Source organism: Kogia breviceps, chromosome X (assembly GCF_026419965.1).
Source record: "Kogia breviceps isolate mKogBre1 chromosome X, mKogBre1 haplotype 1, whole genome shotgun sequence".
Taxonomy (NCBI): Eukaryota; Metazoa; Chordata; class Mammalia; order Artiodactyla; family Physeteridae; genus Kogia; species Kogia breviceps.
Window position 1 is genome coordinate 133,479,128 of NC_081330.1, and position 21,045 is coordinate 133,500,172.

Here is a 21,045-nt window from a genome sequence, read left to right on the forward strand (position 1 = left end):
GTGGGACAATGGCAGGCTCTGATGTCATCTTTATAATGACTGCATGTCATCATTATACATATTATTTCGTTACACGTACGTGTGTGTGCATGCACTGTGTGAAGTCTGCAAGGATGTGCCCTCAGTCCCTGGGGGGCCGAGGGGGAGTCTTGATGATTTATGTGTCTTTTGTCCCTTTATGTCATTTAATGGCATTCTTTTATGTCACTCCGAAACCTCTATTCTACACCTTGTTAAAAGCCGTGGACTTGATGCCAAATTCAGAGCCGGTCCCCTGGGTAAACCAGTTATTACCTTGAAAAAAAACCCAGCAGGTTGATACATGTATAAAGATAAGAGGCTCAACTGGTTCTTTCTACAGGCAAATCGAGACCGTTCCATATGTCTGTGCCGTGGGGTCTGGGGGTCTTCAGAGGGCGTGCGCGCCCTTCAGGCATCCAGGAAGCAGTTAGTAGCTTCATAAATCAAATCCAGCTCCGATACAGAAAACCGGCATCTCCTAGGCCGTTGGGCCCTTGCGTTGGGGGGTGTCATCCTGGCTCCCTCCCCCCACTCCCTCCAGATCAGCGTGTACCATGAAAAAGCATGATTTTCAATGCTGACTACATCTGGTCCCCCGGTCGGGGCTCCTGTCCAATAAGCAGTTTGAAATTCCCTTTACCAGCTCTCTAATTACAAACGATCACATCTCCGCTGTGGAATGTGCCCTTGTCAGAATAACGTGTCTGGCTGACCAGCGTTGGTTCCCTTCACCGTGCATCTACATCTGTCCAGTGAAGACCGGAGATCAGAAAGTCTGGTTCCCGGATGGATGTGCTCAGTGGGTTAGAGGCCGAATTAAGCACCTCAAGGACACACGTCCAGGGAGCCTTCTCTCTCACCTCTGAGTCCCGAGCTGCTCCGTTGTCGGGGGCCGAGCATCCAAAGGCAAGCACGCTGTCCCAGCAGCTTAGGACATGTGACACCCCCGGCTGACGTTCCATCGTGTCCTCGGGACCCACCATCCGTGACTCCACGCTCCTTGGAGGTCAGCCTCTCGTCGGAGATGCTGGATGACCCAGGAGAAGCCCGCGGCCATCACAGGGGTCCTCGTAAGAGGGTTTGGGGGGCTGACGGTCAGAGAGGGAGAAGTGACAGCAGAAGCGGAGGCCATGGATTCCTGGCTCTGGAGGTGGAGTAGAGGACCACGGGCCAGGAGATGCTGTGGCCTCTCAGAGCTGAAAGAGGCAAGGAAACGGACTTTCCCCAGGACACCTCCAGAAGGGCTACAGCGCTGCCCACACCTGGATTTTCGCCCAGATTCACTGTACGCTTCTGACCTCTTAGAATTTGAAGAAGGTGATACCTCTGTGCTGTTTTGAGCCACCAACTGTGTGATAATTTACAAGAGCCCCCAGAGGAAATTCATACACTCTCCTCTCTCCTTGGACCTCAAGTGTCCAGACCATCATCTTGTGGCTTTTTAAGCTCATTGGCTTCAGATCCTGCCTTTCTGGGCCAGATTGATAAGACTTACCTCTCAGGTGGGTGCCTGCATCACCTACCTGCGCCGGGCGCCGCCCCAGACACCACGAGGGAATCCTTCTTGAAGCATCAGCCCCTCCCACCCTGATGGTGCCTTTGACACACGTCTTAGAAACACCCACATGGCACCCACGACATGCTGGATGTCGCACAGCACTTTGGCGTAAACGTTGGCGTGTTCAATCTGTATTCCAAGACCACGCGGTGGGCACGGATACTGCCCCCAGTTTACCGAGGGGGACGTGCAGGGATTTTTGTTTTTAACATTAGAAACGATTCGGTTTTACGAATGAACATATATCAAAGTTCACAGTTTATAGTATAGTCTAAATAAAGTCTTTCAAAAATCCACTGTAGGATCCTTGCTCAAAGCAAAGATGACAGGCGTTCAAGAAACATCCTTGTCCTTCTGATGCCGTGACCTGAGGACGGTGCACGTCACGTACCCAGCATGACGGAGTGTGTTTCCTGGGTGCCGTGTGCTGGGAAATGAATATCGGATTCTGAATAGACAACAAGATGCTCTAAACAGTGCTCCCTCTGGGATAAATAACATCTCCCATTTTCTATACAGCGTAAGGAAAAAAAAAACAAAGATCCCATCACCTCAGATGGGATTCCCTAGGAGGCATGATGGAGGAGGCGTGATGTCGCCTTAGTCAAGGCGTGATGTCCTTCAGACTGGTGACATGTCCCTGCACAGAGCTGTGAAGACAGTTAGTAGGGCATGGGGAGGTATGCCCCAACGTTGTACCCGGCAGTGGGTACTCCTGCTTTCTCAGCAATTTTCAAGAGTGCTGAGAGGAGGAGGACGGTGTCAATGATCTGCCCTTGCAGTGGACGCAGGACACAAAAGGTGCAGCCCTTGGAGGGGGGTCAAAGGCTGGGCTAAGGTCCAAGGAGGCTGAACCAGGCTGGGACCATCGGTGATGCAGAAATAGCTCAAGATGAGGGTGGCCATACTGTCATGTCTCCCTCGTCTGCTGGGTCCCTCATCAGAACCCCAGATCCGCACAAATGGTGTCGGCTACCCCCATCTCCATTCTCCCCAGGACAACTGGTCCCAGCCCCAGTGAGTGTCTTAGATGTTGGGTCTGGACCTCCTCCCAGGACGCCCGATAATGGATGTCAATAGTGATGTTATTACAGATGGCCAGTAGGCACACGAAAAGATGCTCAACATCGCTAATTATTAGAGAAATGCAAGTCGAAACTACTGTGAGGTATCACCTCACACCGGTCAGAATGGCCATCATCAAAAAGTCTACAAGTAACAAATGCTGAAGAGGACGTGGAGAAAAGGGAACCCTCCTGCACTGTTGGTGGGAATGTAAGTTGGTGCGGCCACTATGGAGAACAAGATGGAGATTCCTTAGAAAACTAAAAATAGAGCTACCATGTGATCCAGCAATCCCACTCCTGGGCATATATCCAGAGAAAACTCTAATTCAAAGATATACGTGCACCCCAGTGTTCATAGCAGCACTATTCACAATAGCCAGGACATGGAAACAACCTAAATGTCCATCAACAGATGAATGGGTAAAGAAGGTGTAGTACATGTATACACCGGAATACTACTCAGCCATAAAAAAGAACAAAATAATGCCACTTGCAGCAACATGGATGGACCTGGAGAGGATCATACTAAGTGAAGTCAGTCAGACAGAGAAAGACAAATACCATCTGATCTCACTTATACGTGGAATCTAAAATATGGCACAAATGAACTTATCTACCTAACAGAAACAGACTCACAGACACAGAGAACAAACTGGTGTTTGCCAAGGGGGAGGGGGTGGGGGAGGGATGGACTGGGAGTTTGGGGTCAGCAGATGCAGACTATTATATATAGGATGGGTAGACAACAGGGTCCTACTGTAGAGCCCAGGGAACTCTATTCAATATCCTGTGGTAAACGATCGTGGAAAAGAACATGAAAAAAGAAAGTGTCTATATGTGTACAACTGAGTCACTTTGCTGCACAGCAGAAGTTAGCACAACATTGTAAATCAACTCTACTTCAAAAAGAACCCCCACAAAACAGCGATGTTGTCGGCTCAGACGCATCCAGCCTACAGAGGATTCCGTGGACTGGGGGGCATGGTGGGATGGACCTGGGGTCTGGCTAGAGGCCAGTGTAAGGGTGCAGACGGGCAGAAAGAGTTCGTTTTGAAAATGATTTTAGAGACCAAATCACGCGATCTTGACTGGTTGCCCGTGGAAAGCGAACCAACAAAGACTCGGGTCATTTGGGGTTTCTGACTCAGGGAAATCGGGGTACATGGGGGTGGCTGTCCAGGAAACGGGGGAACTGGCAGGTAGGGATGGAAGGATGATTGACCCTGAGGTGTGTACTTAGGGTCTCTACCTCTGGATGCCAGCTGGGCTGCCACGAGCGTCTGTCTGCAGCTCAGAGGTGCAAATGGAATTTGTGGTTGCCAACATGCAGGCAGGAAGGGAGGTGACCCACGAAGCCGTGGGTGTGGGTGACGCACCCATCATGACTGATGAGGAAGATGGGGAGGGTTGGAGTCTGGAAGAAGCCAGACCTGGCCGTTCCGTGCAGCACCTCCCCTCCCTCCTCTCTTGTCCCTCATTTTCGTAATTTGTTAATTCTGGGTAATACCATCTCCTAAGACTGTTGTGGGCATTGCTGACAGAGTACGTGGGAAAGCATTTGCAACACTGGAAAGCCCTGTATAATTACGTAGTTAGAAGGCATTCGTGTTCCCCTCTCACCGCACACAGCTCGCGGCTCTGTTATGCACGGTGTAAACCCCACCCTCTGCTCTCTTTTCTGCGCTTTGTTTTATTTATTTAGTTTCTGTGCACTTGTACCCAGCCCTCGACCCACTGTCTCTGCTGGTCGTCCGTTCCAGGGGCATGGGGGCTCTTATCTAAATGATCTTTCTTGGCTTTCTTGGCTTCACGCAGGGAAAAACTGCAGCTGTAAATACACAGCGCTCTCCCCAGCCCTGCGCCCCGGGCCCCCGGAGTGCCTCTGTCCTTCAGGGATTCCGAAGCCTCTGCTAAAAGCCACCATGTTTCCTACCTGGGTTTGGCTTCACATTTGAGACATCTCTGCTTTCTTATAAGTCTCCAAGAGGATCTTAGTTGTTTGGGTTTTTTTTTTTTTTTTTTTTTTTAAGCGGCAGGTAAAATGGGAGATGTTATTTATCCCAGAGGGACCACTGTGTAGAGCATCTTGTCGTCTATTCAGAATCCGACTCTCATTTCCCAGCACATGGCACCCAGGAAACACACTTCATCAGGCTTGGAAGAGCTCCTATCAGTGACAAGTGAACAGGGACAGATAATCCAGTTGTACTGGGAGCTGCAGCAGGTGTACCTGGGAGGTACAGCCTTCATTTAAAAAATTGTAGGAGGCACCGTCCTCAGAGCACGGTATCAGAAGAATAAGGATGTTTCTTGAATGCTTGTCATCTTTATTTTGATCAAGGATCCTACAGCGGAGTTTTGAAACGCATTATTTAGACCATGAATTGTGAATCTAATATGTATTCCTTCATAAAATTGGAATCGTTTTTAATATGTTAAAAAGTAAATCCCTGCATGTCCTCCTCTGTAAATTAGAGGCTGTATTTGTGTGCACGCCATGGTGTTGCAATACAGATTAAACGTGCCAACATTTACGAGGTGTTTTCCAATATCCAGCACGGCCTGGGTGCCACGTGGATGTTTCTGAGACGTGTTTCGAAGGCATCATGGGGAATGGGGGGGGGGATGCTTCGGAAGGATTTCCTCGTGGTGTTCAGGACAGCACCTGGCACAGCTTAGTGCTGTAGGAGCTTCTGCTGCACCCCCCAAAGCTGCTTGGACCAGTACCATGAGTGCTTTCGTCTGCTGGGGTCTGGCTCAGAGGGATTTGGGGAAAGGTGTGCTGGTTATTTCCTCTTCATGCTTTTTGGATAACCTGAAGACATCCTCGTTGAAATATAGGGTTGGGACATGCAGTCATCGGCTCAGGCTGTCCCAGTAGAACGCTGCAGGCTGGGCGGCTTAAACAACAGACATTTGTTTCTTCAGGTTCTGGAGGCTGGGAGTCTGAGATTACAGCGTGGGCAGATGAGTCCCTGGCGAGGCTGTCTTCCTGGTTTACAGATGCTGCCTTCTTGCCATGTCCTCACGTGGTGGAGAGGGAGCTCTGGGGCATCTGCCTCTCTTTTAAGGACACTAATCCCGTCCTGGGGGCCCCACCCTCATGACCTCATCTAACCCTAATCCCCTCCCAAAGGCTCTGTCTCCTAATAGCACCCCATCGGGAATCAGAGCTTCCCAGTGTATGAACTCGGGGGTCACGCACATTCCGTCCAGAGCAGGCCATATGCATTCACTGGACACCTGTTTAAGAAGCATCTCCCACCTGCCATCGACGTTGCTGGTCTCAGGTCCACGTGGCAGAACCTGAGTGTCGGGGGCCAGACACCCACACAAACACCTGGCATCCAGGTGAGGAAGCTGAGGCTAACGGAGAGTGGGTGGCTCCAGCAAGGTCTCCTGGGTCACGAGAGGTGATGCAGAAATTGAACCCTGGTCCTGGGACCCGCAATTCTTTGGTGCCCCTCCCTCCTCCAGAGGATGTAGCTAAATGTCCCAAAGTTAAAGTTGGACGTGGGAGAGCGTGTGTGTTGTGCATGTGACCAAGTGTGTGTGTGTGTGTGTGTGTGTGCCCGCTTACACACACACGTGTGCATCTCGGCGTCTGCCAGACTTCCTTCCTTTCACTCAGGCATGATGTGTCATCACCCTGATGGGTGAGGGTTAGGACAGTGACATCGGATGTCAGGAAGAAGAAATGCATAAAACCGTCCATTTCGTGAGCTGTCAAAACATTTAGGAATTAAAAAGTACAAATGAAATCTCATTTCCTCTATCTTTATCATCTGCCCTGGGCTTGGAAGTGTTCTGCAGATGCTCGGGGGTGGCTGTTTTTAGCCCAGCATCTATCATGTGTTTAAGTGGGATAAGTGGATGAGATTGATTCTCCATGAGATGCGTGAGCATGAAGAACAGCTCTTTTTTTTTTCTGTCCTTTTCTATGGCAGAGAACTCCCTGGCTGGGCAGGGCCACCCTGGGTGAGTGTGTGTACATGTGAGTATATGCGTATAAGTGTGAATGTATGTGTGTGCGTGTAAATGTATTTGTGTGCATGGGTGTATATGTGAATGTGTGTGTGCACGTGAATGCATGTGTGTGAATGTGTGCATGAGGGTATGTGTGTGTGCATGTGAATATGTGCATGTAAATGCATGTGTGTGCATGTGTGTATGGGTGTATATGCATGTGAATGTGTGTGCATGGCAGTATATGTGTGTGCATGTGAATGTGTATGTATATGTGTGCATGTGTGTGCATGGGTATATGTGTGTGTGCATGTGAATGTGTGCATGAGGGTGTGTTTGCATGTGAATGTGTGTGGATGGTTGTATATGTGTGTGTGCATGTGACTCTGCATGGGGGTATATGTGTGTACACGTGGCTGTGTGTGTGCAGGTGGGTGTATATGTGTGTGTGCATGTGACTGCATGGGGGTATGTGTGTGTGCACGTGGCTGTGTGCAGATGGGGGTATATGTGTGTGTGCACGTGACTGTGTGTGTGCAGATGGGGGTGTGTGTGTGCACGTGACTGTGTGTAGATGGGTGTGTGCATGGGGGTATATGTCTGTGCTTCGAAGTCCCTTTCCTTGAGAAACACGATCATCAAGTCCATTGCCATGCCGTCCCCTGGCGGTAGCTGAATTTTGGGCACAGTGCGGTGTCCTTTGGGCATCCCTAGCTCATGTCCAGCACACCACAGGCAGTATCTTCTAAAACTGCCATCCTTGTGTTTTAGTTGGACGTGCTGATCACAAGCACTGTTACCCAGACAAGAGGACTTTCTACCTGTGGGGGAAATGGACCCCCAGACAAGGCCCGCTGGAGGACCCCAAAGAAGCAGCCTCTAAAGAGAGGGCTGGACACATCCTAGGGGAATCCCAGGAGCGGGGCAGCCTGCGGCTGCAACAAAGTAGGTCTTTCTGATGGAGATGAGTCACTCTGGGGGTGAGACATGGCGGGGAGTTTCTGGGCACGGACCCCTGAATCCTCGGCCTGGAGACCGGCTGACTCACGCATCGAGCTCGTCCCAGGAGCTGACTGAAGGGTGTGTTTGCCAGGGAGGTGTAAGTCCACCTGGACAAGAACGTCTCAGACAGCACTGAAGGGAGAACCGGCTCCTCTGTCTTGTAATGACCTATAACGGAAAATCGTCTGGAAAATACATGCGTGGGGCCACGCTCTTCATGTGGCTGTTCCGAGCTGGATTTTATCATAAAAGTGGAATCACAAGGAGATGCCGTCTTGAATTCTGTGAGTCCTTCTTGGAGATCCTCAACCCTGCGGGGGTCCTGGGTACCCCAGTACCCATAGTCAGTGGGTCCGGAGCACAGGAGGACCCCAGAGACATGCGGCGAGGGCAGTTAAGGAGAACCGAGGCCATCAACACGCAGAGGCTTCGCCAACTCTGGGTGGACGGCACCAGAATGGACTCATAGGACGCCCAGTTGAGGTGGAAACAGAACACTGGTCGAAGCCACTGCCCCAGGAGGACAGGCAAATGCAACATCCATTCCCAGCAAACAGACTCCGGGCACATGCGACATGCGGCCAGTGTCTCCTATTTAAAATGAGTAAATCCTTTGTTTTGGAGGATTTTTTGTTTAATACATCTGAAAGGAATTGCATCTGCAGAAAGAGAGATGTGAGAAAGCATTGGATCAACGCTGACGAATTGACAAGGATGAGGACTTGGGGCTGGTGGAAAAGGTGACCTAAGCGTTTTTTTTTTTTTTTTTTTTTTTTTTTTTTTTTTTTCATCTTTATTGGAGTATAATTGTTTTACAATAGTGTGTTAGTTTTCCCTCTACAACAAACTAAATCAGTTATACATACACACATGCTCCCACATCTCCTCCCTCTTGCATCACCCTCTCTCCCACCCTACCTATCCCACCCCCCCAGGCGGTCACACAGCACAGAGGTGATCTCCCTGTGCTATGCAGCAGCTTCCCACCAGCTATCTAATTTACATTTGATAGTGTATATATGTCCCTGCCACTCCCCCACTTCGTCACAGCCCACCCCTCCCCCTCCCCATATCCTCGAGTCCATGCTCGAGTAAGTCTGTGTTTTATTTTCGTCCTACCACTAACCTCTTCATGACATTTTTTTCCCTTAGAGTCCATATATATGTGTTAGCATACGGTATTTGTTTTTCTCCTTCTGACTTACTTCACTCTGTATGACAGACTCCAGGTCCATCCACCTCATTATAAATAACTCAGTTTCATTTCTTTTTATGGCTGAGTAATATTCCATTGTATATATGTGCCACATCTTCTTTATCCATTCATCTGTTGACCTAAGCGTTTTTAAAAGTTGGAAACTGCAACCAAAATAAGATGAAAAAATTCCTATCAACCCTTGGAGAAAAACCCCCCAAACACTTAGGAGTCTTCACAGGACTGCGTATCCCATCAATATGTTTTATACTTTATAAGTGACATACAACATTGTATAACTTTATCTCCATACAAAAGTAGTAGAATCCTGTCTAAAGGAGCTCGTTGCTACAATGAAATGAATGTTTTTTCCTGGAGAGGCAGACTGTTCCCTTCATGACCCCTGACCCCCTCCTGACCCCATGGCCACCCCTCCCCACCCCGTCCCAACACATGAGAACACAGGCTTTCCCATAACGCGTGTTCCCCTCTGCAGACTTTCTTGCAAACCTTCAAGCTCCTCCCGGGAGATGCCCGTATGTTTCGCACTGTCCTTGTCGATTCACGTCTTGACCGTAGGGTTCCAGGATCTTGCTTCCTTGAGTATGGGACCCGTTAACATCAAAGGAACCGTTTGCCTGGCTGCCCTCAGCAATTGCCCGTCTTTGACATGTTCAGTGGTTTTGGCAGGTGGGGACACAGCCCTCTTGGGAGATCGGACGGGGACGCGTTGCTCTTCCAGACACAATACCTTCAAAGTCGCAGCTTCTCTGCCTGTCGGACGGCCCCGTGGAGTAAAGGAAACTTTGCCCTTCACTTCTCTTTTTAACCCCCTCCAGCCCGAGTGTAAGTGCTGGGGGACGTTTGTCATCACGACCTCCGAGACAGCCCTTTTGAGCACGTCTGAATCCGCAGAGCGTGACCGTGGGCTTGTGTCCTGGCCTGGGTGTGTTCCTGTAGGTCCTACAGCGGTACACTCGTAGAGGCACACGAGAAGGACCAGGGTGAGGCGCCTAGAGCGGGTTTCCAAAAGTTGTTACATGCAGTGAGCTCCTCAGAAGTCATTGTCAAGGTGGTGAGATGGGGGAATTCTGTTGGTTTCTGGATATTGAGTTGTAGCCCCAAAGCCCTTCACTTCCCACAGGGTCTAATCCCTTGAACTTCTCTGCCTGGCTCTTTTAACCTACCGGTTCTTTTGTTTGTTTGTTTGTTTTTGCAGTTTTTTAAAAATTATAGTTGATTTACAGTGTTTCAGGTGTACAGAAAAGTGATTCAGACATATATATATAGATAAAAAAATATATATACTTTTTCTGATTCTTTTCCAGTATAGGTTTTTACAAGATATTGAATATAGTTCCCTGTGCTGTACAGTAGGACCTTGTTGTTTATCTGTTTTACATGTAATGGTGTGTGTCTGTTAGGCCCAAACTCCTAATTTCTCCCTCCCCCCATTTCCCCTTTGGTATCTGTAGCTCTGTTTTCTATGTCTGTGAATCTGTTTGTGTTTTATAAATAAGTTCATTTGTATTATTTTTTAGACTCTGCATATAACTGATATCATGTGGTATTTGTCTTTGTCTGACTTCCCTTAGTATGATCATCTCTAGGTCCATCCATGTTGCTGCAAATGGCATGATTTCATTCTTTTCCATGGCTGAGTAATATTCCATCACACACACACACACACACACACACACACACACACACACACACACACGCACACGCACACGCACAGAGTTATATATATACACCGCACCACCCCACGTCTTCTTCTAATCCGCTGATATGCCCAGGGACCAGCTCCCAACCCAAAACACAGGGTGTCTGGCGTTCAAACCTTCCTCCTTCCCTCCTGCCTGAGATCCACTTTTCTCAGTCTCTTCTCAGCCTTTCAAGCTTTTTTTTTTTTGAACTTATAGTTCTCCTATTTTAACTCTCCTCACTGCATGGAAACCAAGAACCTTTCTTCTGTCTCGACGTTTCCGCCTCCAATTGCTAAATGTCGTGCGTCCAACACAGAGGCCGAACAGTCATCTGCTTTGAGCCAACGAATAAGTATTTCAGTTTCATCAAGTGTTGGCCATACAGCAGAAGTGAACAGCACCTGGTAAACAACTGTACTTCCATAAAAATTATTATTATTATTATTATTTTTGCTGTACGCGGGCCTCTCACCGCTGTGGCCTCTCCCGTTGCAGAGCACAGGCTCCGGACGCGCGGGCTCAGCGGCCATGGCTCACGGGCCCAGCCGCTCCGCGGCACGTGGGATCCTCCCGGACCGGGGCACGAACCCGCGTCCCCTGCATCGGCAGGCGGACTCTCAACCGCTGCGCCACCAGGGAAGCCCCATAAAAATTATTTTAAAAAGAGTTGGAGACCTGAGTATGTACCTTGGGGGTCTTCATATGCATCTGTCGACATGGATTAACCCAGTGTGGAAGTACAGCCCATGTGGGTGCACCTTCCTGCACCCGTGGAGGCCGGGCTGCCCCGGGCTCTCTGGCCCGGCTTTGTGCCTGAGTCGATGGAGGAAGGTCGGAGGTGCTGTGTCTCACCCACGGTGTCTGTGAGCGTGGAGACCCCCGTGTCTCTGCTCTGGAAATTGACTCCTGTTCTTCCTTCCTTCTCCCTGCAGACCCCGGAGGAGGGAGCCTGGACCTCCGTCTACGCGGCGGTCGCCCCAGCGCTGGAAGGCCGTGGCGGCTGCTATCTTTACAACGAGAAAGAGACCAAGTCTCTGGCGGTCACGTACGACCTGGAGCTTCAGCGACAGCTGTGGGCCAGAAGCTGCCAGATGACAGGCGTCGCCGACGTGACCCAGGGGGCCCTCTGGGGTTAGCCACCCGCCGGGGAGAGCGTGAGCTGCCGGGCGCCCGCAGGTGTGTCTGTGCTGGCCCACGTGTCTGCACCGTTCACGCGCCCCGCCCTCCCAGCGTCTCCCGTGGGCTTCCTTGCGCCCTGGGCCGGAACTTGAGGGACGCTCCGCGTAAGCCCGAGCCGCTGGTCCTCAGCCAGGAATCTCGTGACCCCCGATGTGTCCAGTTGTACCGGGTGCCCTGGGTCATTAAATCCTGCCAGCCACGCATGCGGTGTTCTTGCTTAGCACAGAGGCGCCGAGGACCGCGGGGGGGAGACATCCGGGACTGTTGGCCGCTGGTGCCTTTGAGGGTGTCCCGTGTCCCCTGTTCTCTCGCACGCAGCTTGTGCAGGGATGCCGGTCTGATGTGTGGGCCCTGGAAAGGGAGAGACGTAGCCGGCCTTGGTCTGTGGATCAAGGGTCACGTGACCACCCTAACCCTCTACCCCCCGTCTTTAGGGGGACCACGTCCTAGGGGCTTCCTGCAGCCGCTAGGGCAGCTGTCAGGGCTCTCAGCCCGTGACTCATGGAGACACCCTCAGCAGAGCGGTAGAGAGTTCTGTAGGACACGAGGTAAGAAAGGGGGCCTGGACACCTGTCACCATGGGGTCTGTAGGACGGGGCTGGATGCCTGTCACTGTGGGGTCTGTAGGATGGGGACGGGGCCTGGACACCTGTCACCGTGGGGTCTGTAGGACGGGGTCTGGATGCCTGTCACCATGGGGTCTGTAGGACGGGGCCTGGACGCCTGTCACCGTGGGGTCTGTAGGACGGGGCCGGGGCCTGGACGCCTGTCACCGTGGGGTCTGTAGGACGGGGCCGGGGCTTGGACGCCTATCACCGTGGGGTCTGTAGGATGGGGCCTGGACGCCTGTCACCATGGGGTCTGTAGGATGGGGCCTGGACGCCTGTCACCGTGGGGTCTGTAGGACGGGGACGGGGCCTGGACACCTGTCACCGTGGGGTCTGTAGGATGGAGCCTGGACACCTGTCACCGTGGGGTCTGTAGGATGGAGCCTGGACACCTGTCACTGTGGGGTCTGTAGGACGGGAACGGGGCCTGGGTACCTGTCACCAAGGAATCTGTAGGACAGGGACGAGGACAGGGCCTGGACTAAACCAATCATGGGATTCAGCTGCACAGGGTTTGCAGGTCTGCACTTTCCCCCACGATTTTTAGGGCCTTAGTCAAAGAATGGAAGCTTTGCTGCCCACTTACCCTTCAGTGGTCACATGAAGCCTCCCTTCTGGTGTTTGCTTCTTCACTTCATCGTGTGTTAACACAGGCCCGTTCCTCTCCTGGAGATGTGTGCAGAGCTTAGGTTATACTTCAAGCCATGGTACTAATATAATGATAATCATCATGTCCAGTGCCCAGTGTCTGCCTGGATGTGGGTGCCCTTTGCAGTCTGCCGGGCTCTTCCTGAACTAGTTTCATCATGGACCTTCCAGGGTCTGCAGACACCTCATCTTTCAGCAGCGTGATGGCCACCCTCTGCCGTGGAAACAGGTCAGTGGTGGGACCATCCTGGTGTCTTCCAGTTCCCTCTGTAGTGGCTTGAATGGTGGCTCCTCAAGAGATATGTCCACATCCTAACCCCTGAAACCCACAAATGTGTTCCTATTGGGAAAAGAATCATTGCAGATGTCATTAAGGTCTTAAGATGAGGACACCATCCTGGCTTATCCAGGTAGGGCTAATGTACTCACAAGGTTGCTTATTGGAAACGGAGAGGGAGGACTGATTACAGAAGAGGGAGGGGGTCATGTGACCACAGAATCAGAGATGGGAGGGATGCAGCCACAAGTCCAGAGACACCTGCAACCCCCAGAAGCTGGAAGAGGCAGCCTCTTCAGGGAGCTCAGCCCTGCATCTTCAGAACTGAGAGAGAATAAATTTCAGTTGCTTTAAGATACCAACACCTTGATGGTAATTTGATACAAGAAACTCATACAGTTGTTGACACAGGTGAACACCTCTAGCAGCTTAGTGGACCTTTGCCTGGGCATCCGGGCCCGCCCTGCTTCACCCACCAGTCAGGCGAGGAAGGCTCAGTCCTTTGTCTGAGAATGGCTCTTGGGTTCTCAAATTCCGACACGGAGAGATCAGACATTTAGAATGCTGGCGAAAGGATTCTGTGTGTTCCCTGCCAGACTGCACCCTGAATTTCAAGACCAGGGACCACTGGTCAGCTAACCATGCATTCCCTCAATTGACAAAATCCCACTGAGGCCCCAAACCTGAGGTCATCCCCCAGTTAATAAATATCTTCATATTTTAGGGCTATATGATCTATTGCAGCTACTCAACTCTTCCATATGACACACAAGCTTATCTACACACACGACGCTAACATGTGTGGCTGTGTTCTAATCAACCTGTATTTACAAAACGGGGGAGGTCAGAGTTTTCCGAGGCCCATACTTTGTTGACCTTGGGTTTTGACCCCTGTGTGCCGCGTGGAGAAGTGTAAGTCCTGTCGTATGGGTGGGCATTTAGCCTCAGAAAGACTCAGTGTCTCACCCAGTTTCAAGTTCCTGCTGGCACTTAGGTGGGAACCTCAGGGGTGTCTAACCCCAGAGACCATGTTTTCCTTACAGATGAACAAGATGTTACGAATTCTGTGCCGTGCAACCAGGAGACGTTGGTGTAAAAGCCCAGGAGACCGGGACGTGTACGTTTGAGGTCCTCACCCCCTCGCCTGCATCCTGTTGTGGTTGGCAGAGCCGAGACCCCAGCGTCTGGGACTGTCCGTGTGGTGGCCTGAGAGGAGCAAGCCAGGGCCCCTTCTGCGGGTGTGCAGACTCGGCAGGACGTCCGCTCTGATAAGAAACATCCTGGCACCCTTCCCGGGAGAACCGTAGGGTGACGAGGAGGCTCCCGGGGGCCGTGGACCAGCACGAGGAAGAGGGCGGCCAGAGGGTCAGAGATTCCTGAGCCCCTGCGTCGCGGTTGAAGGAGAGGTGGTGATTATGGTGTGAACCCACCAGACGATTTGTGGGTCCTGGTGGTCTGTGGCTCAGATCACTGTGTGAAGATGGGGGCGCTTGGCCCCAGTGCAAGGCCCTGCTTATTCAAACAGCTCATTATTATGTCATGCGTAAGAGTGTCCTGCGCGGCTGTAACACAGGACCACAAACTGGGAGTCTGCAAAGAGCAGAAATGCATCCAGCCCCAGGTCCTGGAGACCAGACGTCGGAGGTCAAGGTGTCCCAGGGCCACGCTCCCTCCGGAGGCCCCAGGAGAGCGTCCTTCCCGCCTCTTCCAGCTTCTGGGGGCTCCAGGCGTCCCTGGGCTTGTGGCCGCCTCCCTCCCGTCTCTGCCTCCGTCTTTCCGGGGCTTCTCCTCTGTGTCTGGGTCTCTCCTCTCCTGTGTCTTAGAAGGACCCTGTCATTGGATGTAGGGCCGCCCTCCTCCAGGAGGACCTCATCTCAGACCCTTCCCTTCCATCCGGATAATCAAGAACTATCTCTTCATCTCAAGATCCTTCATGAGTTACATCTGCCAAGACCCTTTTACCCACAGAGTCATGTCCACAGGTAACAGGGTTTAGGACGTGGTCATATCTTTTCAGTAGAAAGTGTTCAGTCCACTGCGTGGTACATGAACTGGATACTTGGAAACTCAGGGAACATCCTTTCCTTTTCTGGTGGCCTGGAAAACCATGGAGGTCATGGCTTCTTCTGTATGTACCCAAGGCCGCTTTCCTGAGCGAGTGACCCATGCAGCTACACGGGACCCTGGGCTCATAAGGATGCCTATTGGCTTAATGCCCTATGGCCGCCATCTTGAAATTCTTAATGAAGAGTGAACAAGGACCCACATTTTCATTTTGCCCTGGAACTGCAAATGCGATAGCCCTCTTTGCTCACATTCCTTCCAACCTCAAGAAAGAGGAGCAAGTCTGCACCCAATAAGGTCAACACCCGCCCCCAGCACACCCTCCATCCAGCCACTGAGGTGCTCAAGCCTACCTTTCACGGGTGGTGAAGACCCCTCCCCAAGATCCAGCAAGGCTAGTGGGTTTGGGCTGCACACTGGGGCGCCTCTGAAAACCACTAACGCTCATCTCCACCATCAGCAGCGTCCCCAAGTTCGTCCTCTGGGCACCGGCATTTATTAGACCTTCTCAAGCCGTCCTCTCATTCAGGCAAGTTTGAGACCCTCTGGGCCAGGCAAATGCAGATTGAAGCGTCCAGCCCTGGGCGCCAGCCCCTGCCAGGACTGCTCAGATGTTCTGCTAAGCCCGACAGCCCCGACTGATGTGTTTCAGAACTAGAATTACTTTGTATGTTAAAACCAAGATGGAGACATGCCTTGTCTAATATTTCCAGACAGCCGGAAATATTAGGATTTGTACAGGATGATGTATCGCAAAGCAGGATCTTGACTTCCAGGAAGATCCCGACCTTGGAGCATTTGCACGTCACTAGAGAGCCCTTTACGGCTTGAGGTCATAGTACACAACTGCCAGCTACTCTTAGCGGCATCACAAAGTTGGTTCCCAAGTACAGACTCAGGATGAGGAGGCAGGGTGAGTCCTGACCCGTCTGACATCCTCTGTCACTTTGAGAACAAGCTTGCTGGCCCCTGAAAGATGCCGCAGTCCCTGGGCGAAGATAGGCTCTGAGAGCAGTTTGGACTGTGTAGGACCCTGGCCTCAAAGGGCCCCTCCTCTTTGCGTGACCGGCCTTATGTCACTGGTCCACCAGGGGAGAGAGAGGACACAGTTCGGAAGAAATTACCGTGTTCCCTCGACACCTGATTGTGGAACATTCCTCAGAGCTCAGAGACACTTCCCAGCAGCTGGAGAAGTCTCGTGGAGCACTGGGTGAGTAAGCCACGTCCACGGCATGGTGGGCGCTGGGGATCCTGGGTTTACACCTGTCGTTCGGGGAACCCCGGAAGGGGGCTGTGCGCGTGCGCATACACACCGGGATGGATGACCTTCCATCCCCGGGCAAGTCTTGATTCAATCATCGGACCCGTGGTGTGTGTATTTCTCAGTCCCCTCCGCGTAGCATCGATGAGTTTTGTTCGACAGTGGGAACGACCACCTCATCCATCGATCCATTCGTTCGGCAGTGATGTGTTGAGTAGGGTTACCCAGCCAAGCTCTGAGCGAACACTGGATGGAGCTCAAAGTTGAGTGGCACAGAGCTCTTGTCCTAAAGGAGCTTGCTGTCTAGGGTGGGATCAGGACCCAAAGATATCAGGTCCTAATGCCTAGAAACTGGGGATGGTACCAGATGTGGTAAGAGGCACTTTTGATGGGAAAGAGTGGTTCTCTGCAAAGGCGGGTCTGTGTCCGATATGACCCAGTTGAAGCTTCCTTCGTCTTGACTCCCACTGGATTTTGGGGGTGTCTGTATCAAAAATACATCCCATCTTGCAAATTAGGAAATAAAACCATAGAAGGTGCACCGGGCTCCCTCCAAGGCTGGACAGGTTGGGAGGCTGATTAGGAGCTCCTCAGATGACCCACGGGTCCAGGAGGTAGCACCATGCCCACTTCCCATGTGGGCTCTTCCTTGGGAAGTGTCAGGTCTCGCATTTGTTAAGCACCCTCGTTAAGCCTTTTGGTCTATGTGTTCCCGACTCTTCATCCATCAAATAATGCTCCTAACATGTGCCCTGTCTACAACCTGGTTTGCTGAGTGGACAGCGAGACGGTATGCATTCTGTTTGAAGGACGCTTACGGGTAAATCCGTGTCAGGAATGGTTTTCCATCCAAGCTCTGTAGTCACTGAATTTCTCGTTTAACCAGAGAAATGAGCTGGAGTTGTGTTTTCTGTCGTCTGGGTACCAGTATCCTAGGGATTGGATCTAAATCTGTAGCTTTTTTACCGACGGCCACAAAAACACAAACACGGTCCCAGACATAAGGACATCCTGGGTTTCTACATGTGTGATGGGGGAGCATCTGTACGTAGTAAAAAGCTTGAGAATTTTCCAGTATCTGGGGCTCTCTTCAATGAAGCATTTTCTGAAGTTCACAAACTTTTAGCGATCTTTGTGTTTATTGCTAGCTTAGAACTTCTGGTGATATTGACTACATCTGTTTCTTCCCTTTTTTCCCTTCATTCTTTGCCTTCATTCTGGGATGTCATGTTGAGCTTCCTGAGTTGATGCCTGCCCTTTATTTTTTAGTTTTCATATTTCTGATCATAGGGTCCTCATTTCTCTCTGTCTCCTGGGCTGCATCTCATAGATAACATAGTTCAGTCCTTATTTTCATGGTTCCTCTTTACCCCATGGGTTACTTCGATGGGTATTTTAAAATCTCCAAGTATACAGATTTAAAAATAATCATTTTACTGTCATGGGTCCAGGAATGCATTAAAAAGTACGTCTGTTCTAGTTCACCCAGAACCTACTTGTTTTGTCCTTCAAAGACCCTGCGGGACTTCTGGTCTACCGTGGTACCAGATGTGTGGATACAATAAAACTTTTTCATTTAAAATATCCTGGGAAGGAAAAAAACAGCATGGGAACTAAGAGGAACACTTTTTAAAGGGAGGAATATTTAGTTTTCTGGCTTTATTGAGGTATCACTGACAAGTAGAAATTGTATCTATTTAAGGTGGACAACACGATATTCTGACTTGCAGCAACAGTATGAAATGTCTATTGCCAACTGCGTAATTTGGTCTAACAGTTTACCCTCCAGGATCCCAGTGTCCCATTCTGCTTAATGGGTCTTTTATGGTTATAAGACTCAAATAAGAGAATGGATCTAAAAGCGTCTTAAGGCCGCACATACGTTTCCTAGATGAGTCATGTCGCCGTTGTGGGTTTGGTGCAAATCAAGTGGACCTAATGATCTGGACTCCCTTCCTGATATCCTGGTGCTTCTGAATAGTGGCTTTTGTCTCCAGGGTGCAGGGAAAGGTGGGGGGGGCACCCTGAGTGGACCTCGCACTAGCATTTGGCAGGAGGAGGCCAGCGTGTTAGATTTCTTACAAGGCATAGGGCAGGGTACCTAGTGTCAGGTGTTCTCACACCTCACATGACTTCTTCACATCTGGCCAGACGTTCACATAGGGGAAACCCTGTTTATAATTAACCCCAGCCTAGAACTCATGGCTGTTTACACATCAATGCAAGAGATTGAATTTCCAGGCAAGCAACCATTGCATTCATAGAGAGATTATCCTTGGCTTGAATGTTCACCATTTGGGGAAAGCATTGGGCAGGCGGCAGCTCGTGGCATTTGAGTTACCAGTTCTCTAGGCCTGGGGCGGCCGGCACCTTCTTGGGGATCCAGCGTACGAGGACATCCCCTTACTGCTTCACCCTCTCCAGGGTGGGTGGGAGGTCCAAGCACTGATATGTTCAAATGGGTATCACTTTATGGTCATTTGTGTTATGTGGACATCATGTGGCTCTTATTACATTTGTCTGTAGGTATCTGTGATTTTGTTTTAGGAAAGTAAAGGGACATTAAAAATGGGTTAACCTACATCCGCAGGGTGGAATATTATTTGGCCATGAAAAAGGAACGAACATATACATATACATCGTATATGACTCCATTTCTACAAAATATCCACAATAGTAAAATCCAAAGAGGCACGAAGTGGCTTCGTGTTTGCTAGGGGCTGGGAGCAGTGACTGCTCATGGAGACAGGTCTCCTTTTGGGGAGATGAGAAGGTTCTGGAACCAGATACAGGTGGTGGTTGCACAACATTCTGAATGTGCTCAATGCCCCTGAATTGTCCAGTTTCAGTGATTCATTGGATGTTATGTGAGTCTCACCTCCATACAATTAAATACTTGCTACGAAGCAGGTACAAAGCACCTCCCGGCAAGGCTGTGTTTTCTTCTAAGCCTCACACACTGGGCATTCGCGTGCGGTGCTTTGAACCGGACCAAACTGATCAATGGAACAGAAGCAATCTGGCCTGACCCTCCACTTCCATTTTTCCTTTGCACCAGGATTGCATAAGGAGTTCTCCCCTTGGGATAGCTTTCCTGAGCCGGGACTCCCAAGAGGGCAAGAAGAGCATTTTTCCAGGGATGTTGACATAGTGTGATGCTGTGGGTTCTGACAGACCTCAAACATCGTCCTCGGTTTCCACGAACAGGGGTTACACCCAACTCCTGTCCACCTAAGCTAACTGCTTGATGCTGGGGCGGAGAACACCCCCATGGTGGGCTACTTGGGTATTATATCCCGTCATAGATACCGGACAGCCCTCAAGTTAATTTGTTTCTTGCTCGTCAAATAAAAAATAACTAATATGGGTGTTTCCTTTTCAAAAAGATTGGGAAATAAGACAGGAGATGTGTCTTCCATTTGGGAAGTTCCTACTTTATGCCAGGATATTTCCAAAATGGGGAGATTAGGTTTGACGTAAATACGCTACCATGTGTAAAGCAGATAGCCAGTGGGAACCTGCGGTACAGCCCAGGGAGCTCAGCTCGGCGCTCTGTCATGGCCTAGGTGGGTGGGATGGGGGAGGGGGGATGGAAGGAAGGCCCAAGGGGGAGGGGATATAGCTATACATACAGCTGATTCACTTCATTGTACAGCAGAAACTAACACAACTTTGTAAAGCAACTCCAAAACAAAAACAAAACCAAAAACCTTCCAGTGCCACCTTATTTAACCGTCTATGCATCCTGCAAACAAGGTGTCCCCGCCTTGGGCTCCCAGGCCCCCACCCACTGGACTGTATGGACGATATTTCCACGCCTCAGACGTTTCGACACTTGATGCTTCGAATGAAGCTTTCAAGACACGCTCCGGGCAGGCATGTCTTGTCCATGAAGTCCTGTAGTGTAGCAGGTCGAACCCTTCACTTCCAGGTAGAATCAAGGCTCTAGGAAGCAAAACACAGCTCCCCTCTGTCTTCGAGGTCATAGCCTGCCTTTGCAGGAGGCTGAAGGTCATCCTTTCACATTGAGAATGTGCAACTTCTGGTCCAAAGCAGACCTTCCCTCCCTAGCCACTGGACCAGCCTCCCGGCCACTGGGGCCATAGATCTGCATATCAATGGCCGTTGGCAACTTCACTTTGTATTTTAGTTATTTGACCTTCAGGTGTCCTTGAGAAAGGCAAGCAGCCTTTAATGCTCACTTGTATCAGGAGCCCCGCTTCCTTTAAAAACTCTGTCTCCCTCTGTCTGAAGGGCAAAGAGGCTGAAAAATAACAAGAGTTTCAGCAACCTTCGAAATAGAAAGAAATAGATCCCATTGGGTTCCATCATTTTCTGCCCGTCTTTGAAAGTCTCTCCATGGAAGGTTTTATAAGTACCACAGCGGAATGAAATATGACAGTCGATTTCCTGGGATTGGAAGGACCTCGGAGGCCATGCATAAATGATGGTGCAACCTTCCCGGGGCTGGAGGGAGTTATAAAACAGTCCAA

The 21,045-nt window shown here is 50.6% G+C and overlaps 1 protein-coding gene across 3 annotated transcripts in view; it reads left to right on the plus strand.

The window, feature by feature from the left end:
• Positions 1–21,045, plus strand: part of DHRSX (dehydrogenase/reductase X-linked) — a 285,141-nt gene that overhangs the window by 173,951 nt on the left and 90,145 nt on the right. Inside the window, exons 7-8 of one of the 3 annotated variants that reach the window (XR_010838592.1) lie at positions 11,448–11,691; positions 14,271–16,501. Coding sequence is in view for 1 of the 3 variants with exons in the window: in XM_059050689.2 (XP_058906672.1) it covers positions 11,448–11,651 (204 nt within the window). In the remaining 2 variants the exon portion in view is untranslated. Of the gene's footprint in view, positions 1–11,447; positions 11,894–14,270; positions 16,502–21,045 lie in introns of those variants that run through there. The other 2 variants (XR_010838593.1, XM_059050689.2) reach the window with 2 other exon arrangements.